The 22,210-nt window shown below is 36.9% G+C and overlaps 2 protein-coding genes and 2 non-coding genes across 5 annotated transcripts in view; 3 read left to right on the top strand and 1 right to left on the bottom strand.

Moving 5' to 3' along the window:
• The window catches only part of LOC144185788 (kinesin-like protein KIF13B), a 25,610-nt gene extending 20,436 nt beyond the window's left edge, over nucleotides 1-5,174 (bottom strand). The window contains exons 1-3 of the mRNA XM_077710502.1: nucleotides 4,974-5,174; nucleotides 4,524-4,607; nucleotides 3,026-3,119 (exon numbers count right to left, since the gene is read on the bottom strand). Coding sequence (XP_077566628.1) covers nucleotides 3,026-3,119; nucleotides 4,524-4,593 — 164 coding nt within the window. The 5' untranslated portion in view covers nucleotides 4,594-4,607; nucleotides 4,974-5,174. The remainder of the gene's footprint in view (nucleotides 1-3,025; nucleotides 3,120-4,523; nucleotides 4,608-4,973) is intronic.
• An 860-nt stretch (nucleotides 5,175-6,034) lies between these two features.
• elp3 (elongator acetyltransferase complex subunit 3) lies at nucleotides 6,035-22,044 on the top strand. Of its 2 annotated transcripts, none has more exons than XM_077712120.1 (15): nucleotides 6,035-6,053; nucleotides 6,624-6,723; nucleotides 7,573-7,711; nucleotides 7,796-7,866; nucleotides 8,416-8,479; nucleotides 9,678-9,746; nucleotides 10,553-10,707; nucleotides 14,203-14,364; nucleotides 14,454-14,580; nucleotides 18,697-18,890; nucleotides 19,193-19,283; nucleotides 20,056-20,121; nucleotides 20,187-20,414; nucleotides 20,490-20,571; nucleotides 20,718-22,044. In XM_077712120.1, exons 2-15 carry the CDS (start codon nucleotides 6,647-6,649, stop codon nucleotides 20,807-20,809), a joined length of 1,617 nt encoding a protein of 538 aa, XP_077568246.1. In that variant the 5' UTR covers nucleotides 6,035-6,053; nucleotides 6,624-6,646; the 3' UTR covers nucleotides 20,810-22,044. The 2 variants fall into 2 exon arrangements, with proteins under 2 accessions (XP_077568246.1, XP_077568245.1); XM_077712119.1 differs by lacking the exon at nucleotides 6,035-6,053 and adding an exon at nucleotides 6,279-6,305.
• Nucleotides 16,121-16,226, top strand: LOC144193449 (U6 spliceosomal RNA). Its single transcript, XR_013325761.1, has one exon. It is a non-coding gene; the product is annotated as a U6 spliceosomal RNA (small nuclear RNA).
• On the top strand, nucleotides 16,546-16,651 carry LOC144193448 (U6 spliceosomal RNA). The gene has a single exon (XR_013325760.1). It is a non-coding gene; the product is annotated as a U6 spliceosomal RNA (small nuclear RNA).
• Nucleotides 22,045-22,210: the final 166 nt, after the last annotated feature.

Consider the following 22,210-nt stretch of genomic DNA (forward strand, 5'->3'; position numbering starts at 1 on the left):
GTGGGACTTCAAACGGGATTCCAAGTCTTTCATAGTTATTAATTTATTCGCAAGGGCTCTCTAAGGCTTGTCTCATTGTCAAAAATCAAACAAACTGGATTTTCTGTTAAAAAAAAAAAGCTTACAGTTTGAAACCAACTGTCATGATAATCCCAATAATGGAATAATTTCACACCCCGGTGGGTTCAAATTTTGCTTCTCTAATAATGTTACTATTTCAATACATCATGGATTCAAATTCAGAGTCTAGTCAAATGAGGAAGAGCACCAGATACAAATTGGCCAGCCAATGGTGTACATGAAACACGAGTATACATAACAGGGGCAATAGAGGGGAGAGAAAACAGATATATCAAATTAAGGGTTTGGAAAAAGAAGTAGCCATGGCCACCCTATTGCCCGAAACAAGGCCTCTCTGTGTCAGATTTATAGGCCTATGAAAGAGCAACATTAAGCCTCGTCCTCTCATGGGTTGGCAAGGACATTCCTAAGATAGCTGGCAGTGGATCCAAGCTCCAAGGAGTCATTAAATGGCAGGGAAAAAGAAGGTAAGGACAAGCAACTCAGTGCAACATTATTATCAGTTCTACTAACCCATAGAACACTAAGAAGGCATTCCTTTACAGCAACATACGTAAGATGCACAACAGTGCCTAAATTGGACTATGAAAGAATTGGGTTAGAATTAAAGATTGTATATAGCTCTTTCAAATAAACGTGGTTATCAGGAGCAAACAGAGATAAGACAGGGCAATTACAGTTTCATATCCAGTACACTTCCTCAAAGAATGATAAGCATTACAAACTAACTTCAAGACTAACTTCCAGTACATCCAGTAAAAGTATACAGTGGTACCTCGACATATGAATGCCCCAACATATGAGCAATTTCAGATAAAAGTAAAATTTTGGGCAAGTATTTATCTTGAGATATGAGACAAATTTTGATATATGAGCATACAGCAGACGCAAGAGGCTGCACATAAGAACATTATGGGTATGGTCTCTCTCTCCCCGCAATTCTCTCGTAGAATGTCTCTACGAGCACTGGGCGGAGCGTTTCATTTTTTTCCAGTGTTTTTTTTCCCCGTTAGACAGTGCGAATGGCGGATCGATCACTAATACGAGAAGTATATACTACTTCTGGTTGGCAAGTGGTTATGCGTTGGGTATTTTTTCAGAAGGGTTGGAACAAATTAATTTCTTTTGTTCATTTCTATGGGAAACGTTCATTTGAATTAAGTAATACGAGCTCATCCCAGAATGAATTAGGCTAGTATCTCGAGGTACTACTGTATAATAATTTTAGATTGGAAATTAACAAAACAGTAACAAGGCTTAATTAATTCCTCCCGTCCTGAACCTTTGACACCACATGTGGCTATCAAGAGTACTATAACATTACCATCCCCTGAGGCTCACACAGCTATTTGGCCCAAGCCACCATACAGGAAGCTGACAAAAGCAAAAACCTCAGCTAAGTGTGTATTAAATGACTGCATTACAACCACATTTCTGCTACAGTCTAGCAACTAAACACATTTTGAATACAAAACAATGGGACATTACAGTATATCCTAATTAAGTCCATTATAATAGTTTTTTGTTATATCTTTTAATCTTGTGCTCTTATTTCTGGAAGACTATCTGAATCAGCTTGGGAGAAGAAACTGGTAAAACTGGTTAGTGTGGTACCTACTGAACATGCATCTTAAATAAAGCATGTCAGGGCAGACAAGACCGGATGACACACAAAAATTGCACCACATGCTTAGATAAAGAACATCTGTATTTCAAGAGAATGGGCTTTTTGTAATATCTTTTGATAGTCGTTTACCAAATGAACTAACCTCAGCCTCGGAACATCTACTTTACTCATGTATTGCTTGGTTGCCTGGTTTAGAGTTGTTTGAATCTTTGTTAACAGGTAATTTATAATAGAGAACACAAAGTGGACAATGCAATAAATAGATGTGCTCAGCTAAACCCAGTTCTGAATCCCAGATCGTCAACTGTTAAGATATTATTAGCAATTCCATGTGTAAAATAGCTCAAAACAGCAACTTTGTATGTGCATGGTTGTTTCTTTGACACCCTTCCTAACACAAAATCCGAAAGTGCAATCACAATGATGCAGTCAAATTACTGCATATGACAAAACCACACATTTTTTAACAATGCAGTTTTTTTTAACAGCACACTTCAATTACAACTCATTTCGAAAATGTACATGGGAAGGCATAACAATAGAAGAGAAAAGGAGGACAAGCTATTTAAAAGCAATTAGTAGCCAACACACTGGTGGTCCATTGAGATTAATCAAGAAATAATCATTGTATTAATTATTATTAAGAATTGCATGCTCTCATTCTATAATCTATAGTGAATGAGGACAGTCAACTAAACTTGCATTATCTCAAGTTCCACATCAAAAATATAATTAAAGTGGTATTTAATTCTGAATATGGAATGTTGTTGGTATTTTCTCCATTCTTTTCAAACAAGACTGAGCAGTAAGAGACACACCCTTTGCAAAGAGAGGCATGACCTAGGAAGAAGGTGAAGGTAGAGGATATGGGCTTCCTAATGCAACATTGGCTGCTAACCAGAAACGCTGGTTACAGGCTGTACTATACATGCTGTGCTGGCAGAGTAGAGAACATGGTGACCTATTCTTTTAAGAAAGTTTCTTTAATTGAGTGGCAAGGCATTTATGATTATTAGTGAAACAAGATTAGGCACTTACTCTTACAAATGATGTCATTATTCTGACAGTATTGAAAATGCCTAAACCTACAGCATATGTGGTTCTCTCTAATTTGTTATAGTATGATATTGACACAAAACAGATAATTTTGAGGAAACGGATGGATGAGTTTCAGTTTCTTTTAATTTATTTTTATGCTTTTTACTTATCACTTGATTATTGTGGTATATTCTTGTTCAATCATCAAGCATATTCAATTGGATCTATCCCCTTAAAAATGTTTTTTTTAATTATTTTTATTTTTATTTTTTTACTTACCGAGGGTCTCCTTTGCTCAAACTTGCAATGGCAGGATGCAATATCGTCTGATTTCCTTCCATTTCTATCACACATTTTGTTGAGAGGTCTTTTTCTGAAAAGAAGCATTAAAAATGGAAAAACAGTGTCAAAATATATTTGTTTTAATGATTAACACTATGGGTGGCCCAGTGAAACGAGTGGTTAGCTCGTGGGCCTCAGAGTTAAGAGGTGGAGGGCTCGATCAGTCAGTCGTAAAGCACACAAACGACCATCCGCATAACCCATCATACAGCCATCAGCAGGAATCGAGTCCGTACCAAAGTCAGGCGAGTAAACCCCTACACAATGAGGTGCCTATATCATCTTTTCTGTTTAAATTGTCATATAGAAATCATAAAATACAGTATTTTCTAAGGCAACATTCAGTCCATCTACAACAAACTAGAACTACAACTACGGGTCACTCAAGTGCAAGAAAGCATATGTACATCTATTTGATATTTACTGTTGCCTATATCATCTTTCCTGTTTAAATTGTTGCTTCATGTTCTGTCATTTTTAATTGCACTGCTCCTTTTTAGTGTGTGGGTGTGTCTACATTCTGCCAATTTACACATTTGTCTTCCATACTTTATTGGGCTGCTTAGAGATTTTCCTTCCTGTTCCTTCAGAATGTGCCCAACCCAAAAACTCCTTCAACTTAACAGTTAGGAATAAAAAGCCCAAACAGGTCTTAGTGGGTCGAACAAACTGCAATTTACAATCACATGTTGTGTTTGACCAGCTGGTTTCGTTCCGCAGGCAAGTACATTTTGCAAACCCAGAATGACATAGGGTGGTTTTGTTGTTTTTAATTCCCACAAATCTCTAGAATGAGTAAAGAAAATAGTAAATGGACAATCTGACACCTCAATTCAAATCACAGTCATACCTCTACTTACGAATGCCTCTAGGTATGAAATGTTCAGGTTACGAAAGCTTTTTGTATGTAAAGAGTGGCTCAAAATAGGAAAAAAGATCCAGGTTACAAAATCCCACAATAAGCATTCCTTGACTGTTTTTTTATTTGATAATATTGCCACAAATGCATTGATTCTCACTTTAGAACCTAGTTACACTTTACTGGGCTCTCATTGGCTGTCTCACAATAGGTGTGTTTATGTGTTCGTTTATGTCTGCTCTGTCTGGTTACCCTGCATTTAAACACTGGTAGCTTTTGTATGCTCGTTATTCCTTTTAAGGCATTAATAAATCATTTTCTTATACTTTTCTCAGATTTTTGTATTTCCCACATCTTTCATCAAATAATTGGGGCACTTTGACCAATTTGAGTTGGTAATTGTGTGAGGACAGTGGAACAAATCAGGGAATTTACATATAAAGTACTGATCTACTTACAAAATATTCAAGTTACGAAAAAAGGGTTGAACCCATTATTTCGTAAGTAGAGACTACTGTATTAAACATATATGTACACTCGGGCACTAAATCATAAATGTGCGATATTTAAACTCACCTCTCCTGTTCATCGGTCGTACACGGACAGCGACTTTAACGTTGGAATTATTTAGTTTGCTGTCATCCATGGTTGATGTCGGATCTATTATGGAATCATAAAATAGTTAATATGAAAGTTCCTGTCTAGTCAACATCGTTAATCCCCGTCGTTTGTCCGCCAAGCAGGTACTACGCGAATCTATGACAATATACTTACTTGCAGCTGTACTACACTTTGTCAAACAAAAGCTACACTTCAATTTTAATGAAATTATTAAAGAAAGATCTACATGGAAGCACACGGACAATACGAATGTCTCGTTCACTTAGCCAAGGTCGCTCCGAGAGCTGGTTAACAAACATACGTAACTATTTTTAAATAGGATCGTTGTTTTTAATGAAACGAAAATGTTTCTCTTTTTTAAATGAAGTTTTCTTTATATTTGTAGGTGTTTTAAAAGTCACTTACGGTGGTCCGCAGGACTCTGCGTGGGTTCGTCCACCTGTTTGTATTTCCTGAAAGTTCCGGTAGAGAGATCCGTCAAGCCATCTCTCACCTCGCAGCTCAAGGGATTTACTGCCGTGAGATTTAGAAAGCTACAAGTTACCAGTACACACCAGATCTATAAACCACCTGTTCAACTGCTGCATGTGTCATTCATCGCCACTCTTGTCTTTGCTACCAAGCCAGGGAGAAACCAGTCAGTTGTACCTTATAATGTATCTTATAATGACTTCAGAATAACCATTCTGTCATGAATGTATCTACTGGTATCAAAGTTTTATTTCATTATCCAATACCAGAATGGTCATCATAATGTGTGGCAAAGTACAATGTGTATATAAAGCAAAGTTTACTCTCCATCCATGCCAATACACACACGTGCGTCAGGTGAAATGGCTGGAAAATAAAGCAGTGTACTTTTGATTAGAATAAACTTTATGTATTCTTAATATATACAATATACTGTAATCTATTGTTATTTCTTCATTTTATCTTTTTTTATCTCGCCATTATATACAATCCCACTATATTTTTTCCTCAATTAAACCACTTGATGTATTTAATATTTGTGCATCTCTGCTTGTTTTTTTGTGACATTTTAACAATAAATCGTGGGAATAAATTATATATGTCGGGGGTTCAGACTCCCCCACCGAAATAAGGCAAGACAAACAGAAAAGGGCAGTTGAAAAATATTTATAAACCAGTTTTGTGTGTTAATAGCACATTAATATTGTTGAACTGTCTTGTTTACGTTATTTTACGACAGCAGTGAATGCTGAACGACAAGCCGCGTTCAGATGCAACGTGGATGTTTACAAAATGAATTTGACATACATATACATAAAGTTAGATGTCTGATGTCCGTTGTAAACTAACGGGTAAATACGTAATCAATTTCAGGCCATTTTACAGCGGGGCCATTTGAGAAATTTTAAAGGCACGTGTACTTTGAAAACAACGGAAGACGATTAGTGCCACTAAAGAAAAATAATAAAGGTGGCCAAGATGCTGACACAACAGTCAAAGTAAAAAATGAATGAGGTAAATATTGAATGAAGTCAGGTTTCTGACTACCAGCGGGTTAAACGGATTTTAATGGAGAAATTCACTCTATTCTCTGTTGTAAGAAGGCTGCTCGCTACGCACGCTGCCGAATCCATTTTTAAACATCCATCCATATATATGTGATATTTAAGGTTGAAAACATTTGCCTACACGTGAATATTCCGTCCTGAAGTTCTCTACTCCACAAAGTTTGAGTTTACAAAACAATGGGGAAGCCAAAGAAAAAGAGTAAGTTTCCCGTCATTTTTTGTTACATATGTCTAAAATCGCTATGATTTAGCTCATTGTGATGGCTAACCTCATTTCATCATCTATTTTCGCTTAAAATGGTTATAATTATGTGTATCGATCTGCAGTTTAACTCTACATCTTTAATAGAAAGTCATCAATCAATGTTTTGTGTCTGCGCAATTATCCCGTGCGAATTTCTATGGATTCTAAAGTGCTGAACTCGCAATTGCCACTACCTGGTGAAATTTGAGTGTATTATTGTTCTTGTGAAATTGCAATTTGTTCCTAAATGTTTGTCCTGGGAAATCTCTGAAGGTGATCTTAGTCGAGCTGAACTGATGATGATGACAGTCGCCGATGTCATCAAACAACTGGTTGAAGCCCACGAAGATGGAAAAGACATCAACCTCAACAAGTAACACATTAAACTAGGGGTGCCCTTACTTAGATTGCAATCTACCAGTAGATCGCCAAGGAAATATTGGTAGATCGCACTACAATAACATTTTGATCCTACCCACAGTTTTCTTTTCTATGTTCTTATGAAATTGTCAATTATCAATTAGTATGTCCGCAGTCGGCTTTTAACATGAATCAGGATTGGATTTTCATCCCCGTTTCCTCCCTCTTCCGTGCATATAGTCTAATGTGAGGTATATATCAACATAAATAATGGCTGAGCATTGTCTGTGGCCTGTAAAAAAACGTAGATCGTGGAAGGTTAACTCCTTGAAAAGTTGATCTTGGAGGAAAAAAGTTTGAACACCCCTGCATTAGACAATATTCATACATTTCCAACATCGCTTAACCTTGTCACGTTTCAGGATGGTGAAGTATTTGTCATGTAATAAAATATAATTATTTTATGTATGGGTGATAGGTTATGAAAAAGTCTACAATTGCAACGGATGGTTACATCATTGAAATGAGTTAAAAAATAACTAAATAAATATAATCCTTTCTAGGTTACTAAAACAATGTAATTAAAAATGTCATTGTCACAGTAGCAAGAGGGTGAGAATACAGACACAGGAAAAGGCATTTTATACATAAATAGATAATAAACACACACAAAATATATATGTATATATTTTTTTAATTTATAATTATGTATAGCATGTATAAATAACATAAATACATAGCCCATCGTGTCAATTTAAGATTCATTAGACTGTTTTTTTTGTAAACACTGAATGAATTATAAAAGTAAAATGTTAAAACTTGTGAGCTAATCACACTTTTTTTCTTTGCTTTGTTCAAACAGAGTAAAAACAAAGACTTCTGCCAAATATGGATTGGAGTTTCAGCCTCGTTTGGTAGATATTATAGCTGCTGTTCCTCCACAATACCGCCGCGCTCTGGTACCCAAGCTAAAGGCCAAACCAATTCGCACAGCCAGTGGGGTACGTGTCTCTCTGAATTGTAATACTGTATACTGTTTATAATATCTGTAAAAGTGTGAGATTTTTTTTTTTCATATCCCACAGATTGCAGTGGTCGCTGTGATGTGCAAACCACATCGATGTCCACACATCAGCTTCACTGGAAACATTTGTGTGTACGTGTTCCCTATTTTATGACTTAGTTAAAGCTATTTCTTTTATTTGTAGGGAATTAATTGTGTGTGTTGTTAGAGTATCTTAATCCATATCATATTATATTCATATTCATTTGGACATGACCATATTGTCTTAGTTAATTTTTTTTTAAAATAATACACATAACTCATTTGTCTTCAAGCAAAAGGCAGAATATTCCCTAGACTGATTGCCAGTCAGTTGTAGGGCGTATAAATTCACAGACAACTATCCACATTCACAATCATACTACCATCAGTGGGAATTGAGCCCACACCTACACGCACTAAAGTCAAGTGAGTGAACCACTGCACCACCAGGCCACTTAGTATTAACACATACACAACACATTTGTTTCAAATCTAATTGTCCATCCATACTTCAATCTATCTAATGAATTTTATTAATAATTGATTAGATCGAAATTCATTTATTTAACCCAATGTACAAAAATAATGACTGCCGCTTTAACCTGTAAAAGTGATTCAAATTTTTGTCATTATTGTATTCTGTCATGTTTATGTTTTTAGGTACTGTCCTGGGGGGCCGGACTCGGACTTTGAGTACTCCACACAGTCTTACACTGGTTATGAAGTAAGAGAGGCCTTTTTAATTTTACTGACCTAATATCCTTCTTTCATCTTCCATACCCTGCATTCTCATAGTGTGTGTCAAAGTGGTGGCCTGCGGCCCAAATCTGGCCCACCATATTATTTTGTGTGGCCGAGAAAGTCAATGATGAGTGCCAATTTTCTGTTTTATAATGAAATTCAAATGAAAATTGTAGATTATTTCCTGTTTCCTCATTTTAAATCAATAATTGCAAAAATTTATACTAATTTGAATGTCCAAAAATGATCTATCGATAAGCACAATCGAGAAAGCTGTCAATTTATTAATCGATTAATTTTGGCAGCCTATTTGGAAGATATAACTGCCCTCCAGATGTAATTGAAACTACCACGTGGCCCGCGACAAAAAATGAGTTTGACACCCCTGTCTTCGGGATTGCTGGAGCATATTCCAGCTGACTTTGGGGGAAAGGTAGACTACACCCCAGTGTCGTCAGTCAGCCGTAGCGGGAATTAGCGGGTAACCTATTCTTGTACTAATTATAATAAATATGTATGTTCATTTAGATCATTTAGAAAAGCAGTCAGTGTTGCCATCCCATTATGACTTGCATTTTAAAATGCATCCTGCTAAAAAAAAACTTAAACTCAGATTCTGACTATACAATAATAAAAAGGTATTGCAATTGCAGTTCGAAAACGTATTGTTTTTTTATGTTGGGGTAAATAAATAGTAATTTAAAAATATTTTAATTTTAGACACAACAAATATTTGTTACAGCAAAATTATGCGAAATGAACAAAATAAGAATATTTTTAGCAGGACATAATGTTACCACTTTTAAATCATACATTTTTTTTAAAACAAGATACTATTAAAAAATAGTAAGCATAGCAAGATTAGCAAAAAACATTTGGTAAGAACCATTTTCCACTACGTCTGCTGTTTTCCCAAAATTCAATAATTGATGACATTTGATAGAAAATTCTATGTTTTGAACCATTGTGGAAATTGGAGAACACAAACAAAATAATAAACATAAAAACAAATGGAGTGACAGTACCTTCATTGTTTTATATATATACATATACAGTATATATACAAAACTGTCAATTGTACTGTTCACATCAACAGAAGAAATGCTGTAAAATTATTATTTTTACCTGGTCTTTAGTCTTTTGCCATGTTTTGAATTGATTTGTTGTCATTCTTGTCATAGCCAACTTCAATGAGAGCCATCCGAGCCAGATATGATCCCTATCTTCAAACCAGGCACCGTGTGGAACAGGTTAGTCATCTTACACGCTTTTAGTGTAGAAATTGATACCACTGGAATTATCTGAGTTACAAGTTATGACAAATGATTCGTCTTGTGTGACTTAAGCGTGGAAATCAATTAACAATCCATTGCATAGGTAGTCTCTATCGCTTTAAGAGAAGTAAGTATTATTAAGGCTGACTAAGCCATCTAGAAATGTACTGACATTTGGACATTGCACATTATCAAATGCAACTATAGCGTGACTTAAGGTGGAATTACTGACTGTATAATGCCTGTAGAAGGACCCCAACACAAAGATTAACTTATTTTCATTATACTGTACTTAAACACGGGTATTCATTTCCTCAGATTGATTGATGCATTGCAATATATTTCTGCTAAATGCAAGCAAATATTCCCAATTTTCAATGAGTCTCATGTATTTTACTGCCTCTTGTAAAACATTTTAAAAGCACAATTAAGTTTAAATAGTGTCATTATTAAAACACTCAAATTGTAAAAGACTAGTTTTGTGGATCTTGTCGAAGTCCATTAGAAGGAAACCTTTTCATTGTTGGTTGCAATGTGGAGTTTAACAATTTTCCCCCTTACATCTTATATGTTTCCTATCAGGAAAACAACTAGGGAACACTTCCTTCTCTATAATATTGAAATACGATTAAATAAATGCCAGGTGCAAGAGTATGCTTAGCAGCAGAATAACACGATTACCTCCATTTGACACCAAAGGCCAATTTTGGATCTAATGCTGATAAAAATGTTTGCTCGTAGATTTTTCTTGTTATTAATCTTTTGTTTTGTGTGATCTTCAGCTAAAGCAACTGGGCCACAGTGTTGATAAGGTGGAGTTTATTGTGATGGGTGGAACCTTTATGGCTTTGTCTGAAGACTACAGAGATTACTTCATTAGAAACCTACACGATGCTTTGTCGGGACATACTTCAAACAATGTAGCTGAGGCTGTAAGGTATGTACTCAAAAATGTCATTCATAGCACCTTCTTGTACTTTTTATAAATTATGGTCTTAAAATGCCTCTTATATTTCTCTTTTTTATTAAATTAAACACACGAAAAATAACTCCAATGTTGTAAGAAACCTCACATGATTTCAGTTAACTTAATTAGAATCCAACTCTGCAAAAAAAAGAAAGAATGACTGACTTATGCAGGCAGTACACTAACAATATTGGGAAGGGAACTACAGTAATCCCTCGAATATCGTGGTTAATGTAGACCAGACATAATCGAACAATTGCAAAGTAGGGTCACTATTATAACTACTTTTTTTCCCCTTCACTGCCTTTTTTTTCCTTCAGTGATGAGTCCTAGTAGCAAGAGTGGCTTCTGGTTATGAGTTTCAGCGTGCATTTTCACATTTTTATGAACTTTAAATTTTCTTTAAATAATAAATAGCAGAAAAAATCGCAAATTAGTGAATTTGCGATAAGTGAAGTCACAATAATCAAAGGAAGACTAATCCTAATTTTTTTTTATAATACTAATGGAAAAAAATGATTTCCCATAAAACCACACATGTGCAAGTAGTATATACAATGTAACCTTTTATATTATCTATTCTTACCAAGGTAACCAAATGCAAAATGCTTACTCCTGCTATAAAGAAAAGTCTTTTTTTGTCATATTTAGTGGGTAAATATAACTCAAAGTAACTAAGACTTTATATAAGACTTTATATAAGACTTTAAATAAGAACTTTAAAATTTCCACTGACATGGCAACATTTTATGTCCAATCAAAATTCAGATGTCAATAACATGGATACTACAGCTCATTATTTGAAAAATCCTTGATTATATTTCAGAAGTTTCTCATCCATGTGTTTATCATTTGAAGTTTACAAAATACTAAATAAACACCAACACTTTCTGTTGACCGACATGCTAGATTTGTATTCTCCATTGTTGAATGATTATAATATTGCTAAATACACTGGAGGGAGCTGTTTCTCCATCTGATATCTTCTTGTTGAGGCTAAAATATAATACAGGATAGGGGTCAAATGTTGCTTTGTGGCTTTTTAGGAGTACTTTGTTGGCCAGTTTGATTTCAGGCGAATGACATCCTGTATTTGTAATCTGAGTGTACATAAGTACATAAAAACTGACCTTCTGTATAGTCTTGACCCAAAATCACCACAACAGCAATATATAGTATTTCAATCAGATAAGGATAAGGATAAGGGTACAATTCCATTAGTTGGAAGTTTAATGTTAGTGTCAGCAGACTCTATGAGATCTCCGATCCAAAAGTCCTGAGTAATATAGCCCGCACTTGTTTTTTTTTTTAGGCTACTTCCATTGATTTTTCACGTGGTACTGAGCATTGAATCAAAGTGGGCACATGCCTGCTCTCAACTTTGGGAAATGATTAAAAGTCAAAAGAGGAATTACGCATTTATTATGGAGGTAAAGACCTCAAACAATTTGGACCAAATAGCTTTTTCACCGGGCTTTGTTTGTTTACTTGCGCAGTCTGATAAGACGAAAAAGAAGACTTGGTTAGGCGTCATTTTCTCCGCATTGGAATGTGTTTACAATTTGTGTGTGTGTGTGTTCAAAAAAAAGATTATCAGCTATCAGCAGCCCATTGTTAAGATCCTTCGATTGCAGTAATTGCTATAGTTTTGGTGGCGAGGGGGACATGCTTGGTGTGTATGTTTATGTCTTTATAAGGTGTGTGACCACGAATGACACTCACCTCTCATCTTGGCCATACTGCACCATATCTTTTCACATCAGCAAGATACCTCAAGATAATCATCCAAGATAATAGACTTCTTATTGATTCATTTCACACAATCTGATTGTCCTCTCAGCAGCACAACCTGATATAATTGGTGTAGATCAGCCAGCAGACTGTAAAAAGATGGATATTTTCTGGCAGCGCCTACAGAATCAGAAGAAATGTGAGCTGGCATGAGAAGAGCTAATAGTCGGTGGAAAATGAAAGCAGACGGTTGTGATGATTTTGGTGGAGATTTCGGTACACAACATCACACAGTTGGAAAATAGGCTTTATATTTTTTTATTATAGCTCTGAGTGAGTTAATTCTGTAATTGTTCAGGAAACGGATAGATTTGCTGAAAATTTGTTATATTAAGACTTTCAACTTGGGGAAGGACTTCATCCCTGACCTGGAGAGGGCATAAAACCTTTTTCCTACTGAGATCCATGGTCTCAAATTCGAAGGAGCTGATTCTCATCCCGACCGCTACAAACTCGTTTTTTTCCAATCCAACATCCTGTTTTTGGTGTTTTTTCAGAGGATTGGAACAAATTCATTTGTTTTTAGTTCATTTCTCTGGGAAACGTTCGTTTAAGTTATGAGAAAATTGACATACGAGCTCAGTCCTGGAACGCATTAAGCTTGTATCTCGAGGTACCACTGTATTCCACAACGAGCCGCATTCCAATTCAGCAGGACAGCATTTTTTCACCACTCTGGTGTCTTACAATCAGTTTATCCCAGTCAGGTGCTGCTTGTTTTAGCAGAAACCATATTAGTTAAACTCTTTGTGGTGGATCAGTCAGAACAAAAACCAGGACCTACAGTGGCCCTTGAGGACCAGTTTAGGGATCCCTGTTGTACTGTATTGTCATGAGTAATGAGTGATAATCACCCATTAACCATACATATGTATATATAATATATACTAAATATGAACTATAGCATGTATTTTTAAAAAAGGTAGCTTGGTCTTGCGTTTGTTAAAAAATAAAATTAAATCTACAGCGGTCGTGATAAAAGGCAATCACAGCCCTTATAACCGTGAAGTAGGCCAATTAAACCAAAACAATGTACTGAAAGATAATCGTTAGCTGATAAAGCGTTCTTGACTTTCTGTATAATTATAAGGAGCACATTTTATAGTACATATATTGTAGTCCATTCATTGTTATGATAACCCATGGCACTGATTCATACCTTAAAAATGTAATTTACAAACTAAACTTTCTGTTAATAATTTATTTAAATTGCTTTTTAACATAAAGAAAATACTCATTAATATCTCATTTAACATTGTTTGCTTTGCAATCAAATCTTTTTCCATCATATTAATTTTATTGCGTCTGCATGTCCTTAATACGCAGTTAATGTTAACTCTGCGAGTAATGAGCCTTGCATTCTCTCAGCATGTAAATTGATGTTGCTAAATTACCCCAGTAATGTTGCCACTGTCATACTAAATTATTTTTAAAAAATTTAAAAAAGTTCAACAATATGAAATGTGTTGGTTTATTAGTGGAGAATGAAACAATAGTTTGTGCCTTGAAGATATATTTCAATAAATTATTAAACTATTAGTCGAACAATCATTTAAAAAAATGTTTAAACTTGTTTTTCCTCTGGCCAACACTCAACCTCCCACGAAATCTTGGATAGTGGGAACATACAATGTTGTGAATGGTAATGTGATTATTTCAATGTGACATTTACAGGTATTCTGAGCGCAGTAACACCAAGTGTGTAGGAATCACCATCGAGACACGGCCCGACTACTGCTTAAAGAGACACCTAAGTGACATGCTGGGCTACGGCTGCACACGACTGGAGATTGGTGTCCAGAGTGTATATGAAGATGTGGCTAGGGACACCAACAGGTCAGTAGGCTGATTCGTTAGAGTCTGGAAGACTAAGCAAGGACATGGCCTTACCATGACGGTTAATGCATGTGTGCATATACCTATAGGGGCCACACAGTTCGGGCTGTGTGCGAGTCTTTCCACCTGGCTAAGGATGCTGGATTTAAAGTGGTGGCCCACATGATGCCAGATCTGCCAAATGTTGGGATAGAGAGAGATGTGGAGCAGTTTATTGTAAGTATCTTTTTTTGTTTTTACTGTTATTGTTCCTATTTTAGTTTTAGAGATGGAAATCGGGCATATTTCATTCTTATGCAATTGTCCTTAATGTATTATATGATACTTTTAACATGTTAGTATAAAAAATTAAGCTATAATGGCTTCTCAGTGGATCTGCTCAGTCAGTGTCTACCAACAACATTTTGATTGATTGCCTCATTTAATGAAACTCGTGCAGCAGGCGTTTGCTTGCCACTAATAATTCACAATCTGTACTAGTTGAAGGCAAGTCCTTTGAATACATTACAAACTCTAACCTGGCTGTCACTCTTTCTGCTGTTTGGCTAGACAATGTGCCTCATGTACATTATATCAGGCTTTGCAGGCTAGTTCGTAGTGTTTCAGACTGCTCTGACGGTCAACAATATGAGCAAAGTACTTATCTCATGTTTCATAACAAGAGCAAATGCTTTATCCCACAAAACTTTGTGCTCTGGAGAATAGGACCACAGTTTGCTTGTGTGTCTGCCGTTGTTATATACGTCAAGTTTCATAATATGCTGTGATTAAGTTGATGTATTAAAGGTGATATATTGGTCGTGGCATTGTCACATCTGGTTTTACCCCACCTCAATATGCGTCATTACTACTTGATTCACAGTCGTGTATTATCAAAAAAAGTCCTTCACGTAGAATCCAGAATAGCAACATTGTCAGTTTCGACTGTGAAATGATTCAAAATAAGAGGCTGTCAGGTGTCTCTCAACAGTAGGCTCGCTCTTCTTCTGATTGGAAACATAGCTATTATTCGAACATGACAAACCAGGATAGATCGTGACTGGAGGATATCAACAACTCGGTTTGATACCTTGAACAGTTCATGGGTATTTTGTTGTTTAATTGCACAGTTATACTTAAAATGAAGTGATTAAGAACTAAAGTGAGGGAAAATAGAGTGATAACTAATCAGTGTGTGAGACTGACACGCCCCTGCGGCTCTTATGGAAATGCGTCAGTCAGTGTCAGAACCTTAAATGTTAGGAGCACTTTCTCGACTTGAATGTCGCTGAAACTTTAATCTCTGTGTCTAATGTGTCATACCTGCAAAGTTGTGACTCACTGCATTGTGGAAGTCTTCTAAAACAGATTTTCCGTTACAGATTGCTTAAAAATTGGTGTGCCAATATACACAAATAATTTAACTACATTGAAGAACTAATAATCCAGTATTCTAAAATCAATGAATCAAATTCAATCTAGTAGTAAGAATAATATTGGACAATGGTACTTTTACTGACAAAATAATATTGGTTGCAGAACTTGTACCATAACTTGGATTTTTCATAAATACTGTGATCTTTCATCATTTCACAGCTTCAAGATTTGCGGCTTCAGTACATCGCAGTTTATTGTTCAAATTCCTGTTGTGTACCTTAGTACTCAAAGTGAGAATTAACTGTAACCAAGATGTCTAGGCACTTTTTAACGCCACCTGTACTGAAGAAGGTTTTTGTGTTTGGTCCCTTCATAAACTGCCCCGACCCATTGACCTATTGCGTTGCTTCGGCTTCGCATATACTAAAATTGGAACGATACAGAGAAGATTAGCATGGCCCCTGCGCAAGGATGACGCGCAAATTCGTGAAGCGTTCCTCATTTTGTTTGCAACCTAAAAGGATCATAACAGTTATCCCCTTTTTTGCGGCCATGGTGGACCAAAAATCCTTTGAGAAAGTTCAAGCCTGTAGCACGACCAATCAGGAGGCTGTATATATCTGCTGGCTTTTCCAAAGGCTACAGCTAAATAACAGGATAGTATAGAATGAACTATTGTTATAGAAGGGTTTTGAGGGTCCTGGTATTTTTCTAAGTGAGAATTGACTGGAACCAAGATGTCTGGGCACTTTTTAACGCCACCTGTACTGAAGAAGGTGTTTGTTTTTGGTCCCTTCATAAACTGCTCCGACCCATTGACCTATTGCGTTGCTTCGGCTTCGCATATACTAAAATTGGAACGATACAGAGAAGATTAGCATGGCCCCTGCGCAAGGATGACACGCAAATTCGTGAAGCGTTCCTCATTTTGTTTGCAACCTAAAAAGATCAGAACTTGTGTCCTCCTAGGAACTGATAGTTTTCAGTTTATTATTCATTTGTACTTGTTATTATTTGGGGTAATACAAGCGTATCCAAAGATATCACAAGTTAAGCATTATGTTATATTAACGCAGAAAGGTCCAAATTAATATGCAGAACACCAACTCAACCCAATTGTTCTCGTAGTGAGGCAGCTTATTGATGTGAGGCAGCTAAGCCACCTATTCTGGCACAGCGTTGCCGTCTTAAAATCTGGTATGTATTTGCCTCATCTAATTTTAAAGAACAAATCAAATGCTTCTAATATGATGCAAGCGTCACATGAGGTTTCAGTGAAATCATTAGAGCTTTCTTTAAAATTGAATTTTTGCCTTATTGGCACAGCTCCAGTATCATTGCGGTAGAGGAAGCCCAGTTATTATTTTGGTCTTGTAATAATGTATTCAATTAGTTCATAATGTGATCTAATAAAAACACAGCCGTCAGAGCGGATGACAGTCACTGCAGGCAAACAATGTCTGTAGCTAAACTCTGCATCCTCCTTGCGTCTCCCATGGTTGTCCTGATAGTGAAATTCGATTACAATTCTCCTCTACCCTGCAATCCTCCCCCACTTATCTCTCGTTTACAGATGCTCTCTGTCCAGAGAGACTCGTCCTTAACAGGTTCCTTTAAGCGGCAAGAGGTATATCAGTACTAAATAATGTAGGATTGCATGAAAAGTCACCCAAACAAATAGCCACCAAAATCATCTCTTTATATATATAGGTAAGAACTATCATATTATTATTCCAGTTGGCTTTCCTTCCAGCTCCAATTAGATTTGGTGTCAAGCAAAACTAGAACAGTAGTAACAGCCTCTTTTCAAGATTCTTTTCAAACTTGAAAGTCAGCAGAAATTAGTTTAAAATGAAAGGAAGTATTTTAATTCTCTGCACTGAGCCAGATTGCTTCGTCTGTTGACTAAGTCAGACCAGTCTTGTATTGTTTTCCCCATTTGACATCCGCTGTATATGATGGATGGAGTTTCATACTGATGGAGTCAAGATTACTCCACATAGGCCCTATTCTAATATTTATACACATTTGTAAACATCAGAATTAATATATACTTGGTCACCCCCATAGATTTAAGACAACTTTAGTAATGCTAGAAACAGTTTTGCAGTAGAACCTCTATGGTTGAAGCATTCAAATTTTGCCGTTCTCAAAAGCTTTACCAAAGATACAGAATTAACCATTTTAAAATGCTTCTTTATTTGTCTTGTATTACTGTAATAGCTTCACTAAATAAACACAGTCTTAATAGAAATATGAGTTGTGTCCAACGCCAGATCAAATAGTCCTTGGTCTGATTATTTTTTTTCTTCATGTGGTCAAGGATTTCAGGTTGAAAAGGTGTTATATACCCATGGATCAATGTGAGGCAATGCAGCAAATCCTGGATTAATGGTGCCAATTTTATGGCTATATTAATAAAACCCAATGTTGCGTTGCTGTTAGTGGACAGGAGAGCTTTACAGTTTTCTTCATTGGAGTTTGTTGTGCTCTTCTATAGCTACAATTACAAAATGTGTGAAGTCATGCATTTTATGGTATTTTAAAAATGGTTCTGTTAAAGAAAGTTTGTCAGTGAAACAACTAATGACACCGGCATAAATGTATAACGACAACTGACACAGATTTTGAGGATTCTCCTTAAAATAAAAGAACTGTGTAGTAATGGTGGGACATGTGACTGAGTGGGTCGCCCTTCAATTGAATGATCGGGGGTTAGAATATGTCTCCCACACAATGCCATTATGTCCTTGGGCAAGGCTCTTCACCCCAACTGCCTCTAGTGGAACTGGCAGTGCATAGTATGGCAGCAGCAGCAGCCCAATGAATATATGAATGTGCTCAAATGTGAACACCCATGTTTAAGTGCCTTGTGAGGCTCGTCTGGGGGAGTAAAATTTGCTTTTCTTAAGGCTATTGAAACCATTTATGGTATCTAAGAATTGGAAAAACTGCTTTCATTTTGTCTTTTGACAGGAGTTTTTTGAAAATCCAGCATTCAGGCCAGATGGGTTAAAGCTTTACCCAACTCTGGTTATCCGGGGCACAGGCCTATATGAGCTATGGAAGACAGGTCGCTACAAAAGCTACACACCCAGTACCCTGGTTGACCTGGTGGCTCGCATTCTGGCACTGGTGCCACCCTGGACCCGGGTTTATCGTGTGCAGAGGTATAGTGCATGAAGTTATTTGCATCTCTCTGCGAGGCTTATAGCTTAGTCTTTAGTTGTAAACCAATAAATTGTCCCGATGTATTATAATAGATAAACTGCAAAGTAGAGTAGTATTGCATATATATGTAGCGGTTGTTTGAATTCATACACATAATACTAAGAGCTCCTAGTATTTTGGTAACTCAAATTTAGCTTTTATTTAAACATATCCATACATTCCAAAGACAGTTGGCCTAATTACACTTCTTACGCATAGGACCACACTTCTTAAAAAATGTTTTTCTTTGTCTGCCTTTTAGGGACATCCCCATGCCGTTAGTGAGCTCAGGAGTGGAGCACGGAAACCTCAGAGAGTTGGCACTTGCGAGGATGAAGGACATGGGCACTGAGGTAAGACGCCCCTATTAAACTAAGACTAAAATAGGAATCAAAACACTCACCGGTATCAGCGAAGACCTCTGATCATAGAGTAGATTGATGCGACGAGCTACAGGATTTGCCTGAGCTGCAGTGGGATAAGAAAAGGAGACATTTATAAAGCTGTCGAGAATAGATCAGAACCAGCGGAGCATAGAATAGAAGTGAAGTACCTCCAATTGATAAACCCAGCACCATCAGACTTCTTAGCGCCTTCTGGCAACCTCTAACATTCATCAACAAACTTTTCTCATTTTGGTTTACCATGGCATAAACATAAAATGCATGGATTTTCCTTGTAACTGATTCAGCAACTTATTTCTATCATCGTTATTCATTTGCAGGTACAGTAAACCCTCGAAAATCGCGAATAATGTGGACCAGACATGGCCGTGATAAAAAAAAAAAAAACGGCAAGTAGGGTCACCCTTAATTAAAAAATAAAAAATATGTTTGTTTTCTTCAGTGACGAGTCCTAGTAGCAAGTGGCAGACGGGAGTTGCTTCCGCTTGCAAGTTTCAGCGTGGATTTTCACATTTAATTTAATTTAATTTAATTAACTTAATAAATAAATAAGTAAAAATATAAAAAAAATGTCCCCGGAAAAAAATCTGAGATGTACTTAAGCCGCGAAAATTGAAGCGTGAAATCGCGAGGGATTACTGTATGCATGTACGATTAGTCATGACCACTACCGAGTGGAAGATACAATACTCACTAAAAGGAAATCTTTGCTTGTGTGCAGTGCCGAGATGTGAGGACTAGAGAAGTGGGCATTCAGGAGATCCACCATAAAGTTCGACCCTATCAGGTAGATCGAAACATCCTGGAAGATGATCCAAATTAGAATAACACAAAATTACCCCGTGTTTTGAGGTGGAGCTAATACGGAGGGACTACGTGGCCAACGGTAGCTGGGAGACCTTCCTCTCCTACGAGGACCCTGAACAGGACATTCTGATTGGACTTCTGCGCTTACGCCGCTGCTCTCCGCAGTCATTTCGCCCAGAGTTGAAAGGCGGCGTGTCTATTGTCCGTGAGCTGCACGTGTACGGCAGCGTGGTGCCCGTCAACAGCAGGGACCCCAGCAAGTTCCAACATCAGGTAGACTATGCAAAAACAGATGTGATCTGGCTAAAGGGGCATTTATAACTGGTGTTGTTCTCCTTGCCTCATTAGGGATTTGGGATGATGTTAATGGAAGAAGCAGAAAGAATTGCTGTTGAAGAACACGGCTCCTGCAAATTGGCAGTCATCTCGGGTGAGAATTACTGAGATGGAATGGAATCTTTTGATCTATTTACTGTTGATAAAACGGGAACTCTATATATGACTCCAAGGGGGCCTTTAATAAGTCGCAGAGTTTTACTAATAGCACCTACCGCTACAATGTTTTTGTGGTTTCAGGTGTAGGAACAAGGAACTACTACAGGAAGATGGGATATGAGTTGGAAGGACCTTACATGGTTAAACATTTACATGGATCTCAAATGAACTGAACCTGGAAATTCTTCAATGGCACAAATTAGCATATTTGGGGACTTTGGGGGACATTTTCCCCAGATTTGAGATTTATTTCATTTCAAACTCTCTTTTGAATTTAGGTTCCAGAAAAGCCACAGCATTATTAGAATGACAATTGTGGCTGGATGTAAACTGCATGTAGCAAGTCACTTAGGGTTGGTATCTGTCAGCATAAATAGGATTTATGAAATCCACAAACATACACTTAAAACACAATTAAAATAGATACAATTCAACAAAAAATCAGTGACTAAAAATCTTTGGCTGAAACACGACTTAAATGATATAAATTATTTTTTAACTGAAAGACCAGGACCAAAACAAAGTTCTCTGAATGGCAACAAAGTTGCCAGTCCATTCATTGAAATTCATTCATTTTCAACATCCCTAATTATTGTCATGCTCACATGGCCATTTCTGGTCCACATTAACCACAATATACGAGGGATTACTGTAGTTGTCAGTCTCCTTGTGCCTTGAATGCACAAAATAATCCAGCCAACTATTTGAAAGTCTGAAATCGTAGAGAGAATACAGCATTTGTAACTGTAATATAAATTAAACCTGTGGCATCATTTGACAAAGAAAATCTTTCTCGAATCGTTGTCCCTTCAACTGGCAGCTGAGTTGAAGTGAATAATACAGACACATAATTAAAGAAATGTTGTTATTAGTTTACCAAATTAAGAACCCAGGTTAGACTTCGCAGTAAACAGCTAATTATGAGCCATCTTATTAATATATCCCCAACAAAGCATGTCCTCCCCTTCTGTTATATAATGGCACCATTTTTGATTCACTTGTGAGTATTTAGGTCAAATCATTTGGTTCTATTCAATCCTTTAATCCAATTTAATGGATGTAATATATGAATGATTTGGTAGTTAAAAGAATGTAATCAAGTAGAGCCAAATATGGTAAAGTTTGGAGACGTCACTAGGTGTGGAAATGAAAACAACTCAAAAAGGTCATTCACCTCCAGTGATGAGCATGCCAGCCTCTGCAGGACACTGTCAATGATTGCCCCATAAGAGTGTTTTAGTGGCTCATTTGACACAGCCTGCGCAATTACAACTCCATCCGTTTTCTGTCTATTGTGAATTGACTGACTGCTGCGCAGAGCCACATTTCTTGGATTTTGTCATAAGAGCAATAAAGCACTAATTCTCTCGTGCCTGTTCCCGCATGAGGGAGGGTTGTAGTGATGGTAGGGAGACGTCTGTCTGACTAAATCGGCTGTGGGCAATTTTCCTGCATGCGGTGCTTGTGTCGTGACTGGTGTTGTAGTCCTGACGCATTGAGGTTTCAGCCCCATTCACACTTTTTTCTTTAAACTCACTCGCTGCCTCCCAGCTGTGAAATGGCAAGGGACTTTC

This window comes from Stigmatopora nigra, chromosome 2, assembly GCF_051989575.1.
Source record: "Stigmatopora nigra isolate UIUO_SnigA chromosome 2, RoL_Snig_1.1, whole genome shotgun sequence".
NCBI classification, from domain to species: domain Eukaryota; kingdom Metazoa; phylum Chordata; class Actinopteri; order Syngnathiformes; family Syngnathidae; genus Stigmatopora; species Stigmatopora nigra.

Excerpts from the sequence above, each read along its gene's own strand:
- elp3 (XM_077712119.1), top strand. The coding sequence starts at position 6,284 with ATGGGGAAGCCAAAGAAAAAGA. Across the intron at positions 6,306-6,623 it reads GGGGAAGCCAAAGAAAAAGA|GTGATCTTAGTCGAGCTGAA; the intron begins GTAAGTTTCCCG and ends AAATCTCTGAAG. Across the intron at positions 20,415-20,489 it reads CCAGCAAGTTCCAACATCAG|GGATTTGGGATGATGTTAAT; the intron begins GTAGACTATGCA and ends TTGCCTCATTAG.